Source organism: Brassica oleracea, chromosome C2 (assembly GCF_000695525.1).
Source record: "Brassica oleracea var. oleracea cultivar TO1000 chromosome C2, BOL, whole genome shotgun sequence".
In the NCBI taxonomy this organism is placed as follows: Eukaryota; Viridiplantae; Streptophyta; class Magnoliopsida; order Brassicales; family Brassicaceae; genus Brassica; species Brassica oleracea.
In genome coordinates, this window is record NC_027749.1 from 35938494 (window position 1) to 35944157 (window position 5664).

General features: G+C 38.4%; 2 protein-coding genes across 2 annotated transcripts; both read right to left on the reverse strand.

Annotated features, from left to right (window-relative positions):
- Positions 1-656: 656 nt before the first annotated feature.
- Positions 657-2421, reverse strand: LOC106319214 (probable polygalacturonase). Its single transcript, XM_013757480.1, is given in 4 exon segments — positions 657-816; positions 818-1296; positions 1363-1694; positions 1772-2421. Coding segments are annotated over 4 exon segments (1530 nt in total). The 5' UTR covers positions 2380-2421; the 3' UTR covers positions 657-705.
- A 680-nt stretch (positions 2422-3101) lies between these two features.
- On the reverse strand, positions 3102-5036 carry LOC106324108. Its single transcript, XM_013762127.1, has 5 exons — positions 4999-5036; positions 4823-4887; positions 3619-4741; positions 3476-3537; positions 3102-3394 (listed from the first exon to the last, which is right to left on the reverse strand). The coding sequence occupies exons 1-5, from the start codon at positions 5034-5036 to the stop codon at positions 3102-3104; spliced, it is 1581 nt and encodes a 526-aa protein (XP_013617581.1).
- Between the last annotated feature and the right edge of the window lie 628 nt (positions 5037-5664).

Here is a 5664-nt window from a genome sequence, read left to right on the forward strand (position 1 = left end):
TGGGTTAAATAGTTTAAATAATTTATAATATTAAAAAAATGATATATATATTTTTATCAAAAAAAAAAAATCAAAGTAAATTTCAAAATTAAAATATTTATGTATTTTTATATGGCATATAGGTTAATTTAAAATGATATATATATATATATATATATAATATTTATTTATCGTTGAATCTAAATACTTATTAAATGATATTTTCGACTTATATGATTTTGTAATCATGTGTATCATGTCATAACAAAAATTTTAAACCATGGATCACAAAATTTGAATGTCAGATTTTTTACAGTTTTCGCAATTTATACTCATTTTTAAAAATTCAAAATATAACATATACAAAAAATCTAAATTTTTATTATATGGTTAATATGGTTGTTTAATTTATTTTAATAGTTTAAAATCAAAACAAATATAATATAAGATACACTTATTTTTATCAAATTTTTATTATTCAAAATCATTAGTTGTCATATATACTTTAGTCACATTAGACAATTCCGTAATTTTATTTAAAAAAATAATGAAGCACATTAATAATGTATTTATGATTAGTTTAATAAAAAAATATTATATATTTAGATGGACCAACCTATTTCTCTAAGGATTTTATGAATCATTCTAGTGATGATGACACGTAGCTACAAAATAAATGTTGTAATGCTCTTTAATTAATATATAAGGGATCAGTTTGGTTTAAATCTAGGACGTCAAATAAATCAGAATCCAAGTCTCCATTAAACCAAACATAAATGACTCTAGAATCTTGTGTTCACCAACAATAACACAATCAAACTCAAACAATTTCGTGTAAGAGACCAGAACTGAAACCAACAAAGGAAACATTATTCACAGTTGAAGGTCTAAATTCTAGAGGAACATTCCAAGCATTCAGATTATCATCTGACCATTTCAAGTCAACATTCTCAACGCTGAACCCATTCACGTGTTCCATAATGATCCCAGCTGTGGCGCTATGGTTCATTAGACCTTGACATCCAGGTCTATAATCCACGAGCCCTGAAGTGTAATTACTCCATCTTCTCAAAGTAATGTTCATGTTCTTGAACTTTATGTCTGTGAGTAATCCGTTTGGAGAGCCAGATAAAAAGACTCCGTTTTCAGAAACGATTGTTATGTTAACGAAAAGGAGATTCGAGATTGAGCCTTCCTTTGAAGATGAATCGCGCGGGCAAGTTGTTATATAGATTGGTTCTGCTCTTCCCCACCAGGACGGATCATAGTATCTTGTACTGATGTTCATGTTTGAAAACGTAATGCCATTCACATTTCCTGCAAAAAGGTCACTTACATGAGTAGTTTATGAGTAATATGTAGCGAAAGAAGGAAACTGTTTACCTCCATCGCGTATTTGCATGCCAAGGCCTCTGTGTGATTCAAAAATGGTGATGTTATCAAAGACGAGACTTTTGAATTCAAACCAGCTCGCACTACCAAGTTTAATGGCGGAGGATTTGGTCCGGATCCAGCAGTCTGTAACGGTTAAGTTGTAAAGCGGAGCAACATAAGTCTTGGGGCAGATTGCGTCATCTCCTGTGTCGATGTGACACCGAGTTATGAAAGTATTGTTTGAATCTTCTATGTCGATGCCATCGTTATTTGGCGTGTTGAAATCGCCTAAGATTGATACGTCGTGGACAGAAGTGTTCTCGCACCTCACGATATGCAAACTGCAAATCCAAAACCAGAGATCTACATTAGTTCTTGATCTTGGCTGAACAAGGAACAAGTAAGAGATAGTACTGACCACCAATACGCAGGATCACGAAGCGTGATGTTCCAGATTTGAACATTGGTGGAGTCAACGAATCCAACAAGCCTAGGTCTACACTCATCACCCAAGCAAGCCCCAGTCTGATTCCAGCTCACCATCACGTTCTTCCTCTCATCGAATCTCACCACGAATTTAGATCCCTGTCCGTCGATTGCTCCTCCGCCGGTGATTCCAACATCCGTCGCGTTGTTCGCCACCACCACGTACCAATCCGACGAAGTCTCCGCCGGATAATCTTCAATCCTCGGTCCCCCGAGAAGCACGGCGTTCTCCGTCACATCGAGGAGGACGCCGGATCGGAGATGGAGCTTGGCGGTCAAGTAGGTGCCGGGAGGAAACTTGACCCGGCAGATGGAGGAAGATGAGGTGTAGTGATGATTGCAGGCGTTAATGGCGGACTGTATCTCGGAGGTATCGTAGTGGATACCATCGCCGGTGGCGCCGAAATCGGCGACGGAGAGGGCCAAGGAATCGCCGGGAAGTTGGATCTTCTGTGATGACGTGTACGGACGTGATTGGATGACGGAAAATAATAGGCACAGGGGAAATAATATGCTTCGCAACAGTAGTGGGAAGTCCATTGCTAAATTTTGGGTCTTGTGATCTTATCCTAATGGACTTAATAAAAAGGGAAAATTGTCATTTATACAATGAACTTTCTGATTTGGTTGAAAAAAACATGAACTTTACTTTTGGACCAATTAAATCATCAATTTATCATGACTAACAATTTAAGGCTTCAACTAAGTTTGACGAAGCCAATTTTAATATGACGTTAGTTCGATTAACAGAGGGATTAAACGGGGTTAATCACTGTTACTATCTCTGTTAAACACCAAACGACGTCGTTCTAAAATTAGAAAACCTCCAAATCAATATATCTCCAAATCGAAATCCCTAAATCTGTAATCTCAGAGATGGCCTCTCTTCACATTTTTGTCTCGATTTGATGATGAGTTCATCTTCAGAGATAAAACATGGAGGAGAAATTCGTGGATTCCCAGCGAAGTGTGAGTGTGGTTTACGTGTAAAGCCTTACCTATCAAAGACACAAGAGAATCCGGAAAGACCTTTCGACCGTTGTATAACCAAAAAAAGATGTAAGCTTCTTAGATGTTTACGTTATTTAAACAGCTTCTGAGATGTTCTTTATGTTATTTAGACAGTAAAACATCTAATTTTTTTTTTTTGAAAGAATGTTAAATTTTATTCCTCAAAAAAACCTTTTTACAAAAGATGCTACCCTTGTATCAATCTAGAGTTAAAACTCTGTACAAAACCCCTATAAAATAATCAAAGCTAATCACACTCTAGTGCCAAACCATAGTTGGAAAGCATCTTCCATACCCTTTACTCCTTTAGCTCTCATCACACTAAGTTTGTTTCTCACCCCCTTATCAGTCACCTTCTTCAACACAGTTATAGGCATTAGCTTCTCCCCATGCCTAACTCTATTTCGTTCTCTCCATATTCCATATATTGCAATGTGAAACGCATAACGGAAACAGAAAAGCCTCTTTCGATCCATGTTACAACCCTCCGCAGCCAACCGCATGATCTCTGACCAAGAACTTGTATAAGAACTCTCCATAATCCCTTTAACAAGATTTTCCCAAAGTTGTATAGAGTAAGAGCACTCAAAAAATAAGTGGCCTCTACTTTCCCTCGCATTTTTACAGAGCACGCACTCATCATCAGCTCCTGGATTCCAATGGATTACTCTGTCCATTGTAGATAACCTATTAAGATTCGCCAACCACACCATAAAGGCAAATTTAGGAGTACCCTGAGTAAACCAAACTCCTCGGGTTCAGTCATACTTCACTCTATCACCTCTCATTATTTTCCAAGTCTCAGAAGTGGAGAAAGAACTTTTAAAACCCGAGCCTCTTCTCCATAGACTCACATCCTCCTTATCTCCACTTATATTGTCTCTTACTCTGTTCAGACTCTCTTCTACGGCATTTAACATCCTTGTTCTATATCTTCGACGTCTACAGGACCTAGAGATAGCATCTTCGACCGTAGCTTCTTTACAAATACCCATGTCTATAAAGCCTCGAGCACCCAAAAGATCATATAGGACTCCATTCTCATTCCAGCAATCAAACCAAAATGAAGTATGACGCCCATTACCTACTTCTTTTCTATAAAAACCTTTTGCTATCTCCCTGATCTTAAGCAGTTTCCTCCACATCCAGGAACCATTTTGATTTTTCTGATTCACTTCCCAAAAGCTTTTCTTCTTCATCAGATTAACCTTGATCCATTTACTCCATAAAGACTTACCCGACAAAAGCCTCCAAATAAGTTTCAGCCCACAAACCAAATTGACTTCTTTCAAATCTCTAATACCCAATCCACCTTCATCTTTCTGTTTACATACTTCTTTCCAAGCAACCTTTGCTCTTGAGGTTATAAGATCAGGACCCGACCAAAGAAACGCTGCACAGAGCTGCTCTACTTCTTTCATACATTGGCTTGGGAGTCTGAATGCCGCAGACCAAAAATTGACAATACTCATTATCACAGATTTTATCAGTTGCATTCTACCTGCATAAGACAGACACCTACTCGTCCAAGTGTTCATCTTGCATCTGATTTTCTCCACCAACGGTTGATAGTCGGGTCTTCTCATTACCTGGGTCATAAGTGGTAATCCCAAGTACCTCACAGGAAGTGTACCTTCAGCCAAAGGAAAGTTTCTTTTGATCCTAGCCTTTTCCTCTACAGCCACACCAGCCATGTATATAGTAGACTTCTCAATACTTATCTTCAAACCCGACCATACTACAAATTCATCGACCACTGCCAAAGCGCCTTCAACAGACTCTTTTGATCTCTCTACAAACATCATAAGATCATCCGCAAAGCACAAATGGGTGAGAGATAGCGAACTGCACCCTGGATGAAGCCTGAACTTCTTCTGCATAGCAGCCTTGTCTATTTGCAGAGACAATATATTCATACACAGTACAAAGAGATATGGAGAAAGTGAGCATCCCTGCCTAAGCCCTCTCTTACTTTGAAAATAACCCGCGAGCTCCCCATTCACTTGTACTGAGAAAGATGGACTTGTGATACACAATCTGATCCAGTGAATAAATTTCACAGAAAAACCCAATGCTTCCAATCCCTTCAAAACAAACTCCCACTGAACCGAATCAAACGCTTTTGATATATCAATTTTCATAACGCACCTTGGGGAGATCGACTCTTTGTGATAATCCTTCACCATCTATGCCGCTAGCAACACATTCTCCATAAGTAGCCGCCCCTTAATGAACGCCGACTGGTTCTCACTAATAATACTAGGCAGAAGCTTCTTCAATCTATTTGCAGGAATCTTAGACACTACCTTATATAAGACATTGCAGCAAGCAATTGGCCTGTAATCCCTCATCACCATCGAATCAGTCTTCTAGGGAATAAGAGCCAGTATCGTTGAGTTTACTCCTTTTGGAAGAAACCCGAACTTGAAAACAGACTGAATAGCCACCACAAAATCACTCCCAATGACAGGCCAAGCCAGCTTAAAGAACTCACAAGGATAGCCGTCTGGCCCAGGAGATTTATTTGCTGGCATTGCAAATAGAACTTTCTGAATCTCTTCTGCAGTAACCTCAGCTTTCAACATTCTACTATCCTCCATACTGCAGCTGAAATGTAGAAGCTCTCTCAACTCCTCCACAGTAGTGCCTTTGTAATCTTCAGGACACATATTCAACATGTTCGAGAAAAACTTTTCTGCTTCCTTTTTTATATCCTTCTGATCCGTTACTATGTTACCATCATCACACCTTATCTCTCTAATCATATTTTGGGCTTGACGAGTTTGTATCGCATTGTAAAAAGCTTTATTGTTC

Excerpts from the sequence above, each read along its gene's own strand:
- LOC106324108 (XM_013762127.1), bottom strand. The coding sequence starts at position 5,036 with ATGGTGAAGGATTATCACAAAGAGTCGATCTCCCCAAG. Across the intron at positions 4,888-4,998 it reads AAAGAGTCGATCTCCCCAAG|ATTGTGTATCACAAGTCCAT; the intron begins GTGCGTTATGAA and ends TCACTGGATCAG. Across the intron at positions 4,742-4,822 it reads GCTCGCGGGTTATTTTCAAA|ACAAGGCTGCTATGCAGAAG; the intron begins GTAAGAGAGGGC and ends CTCTGCAAATAG.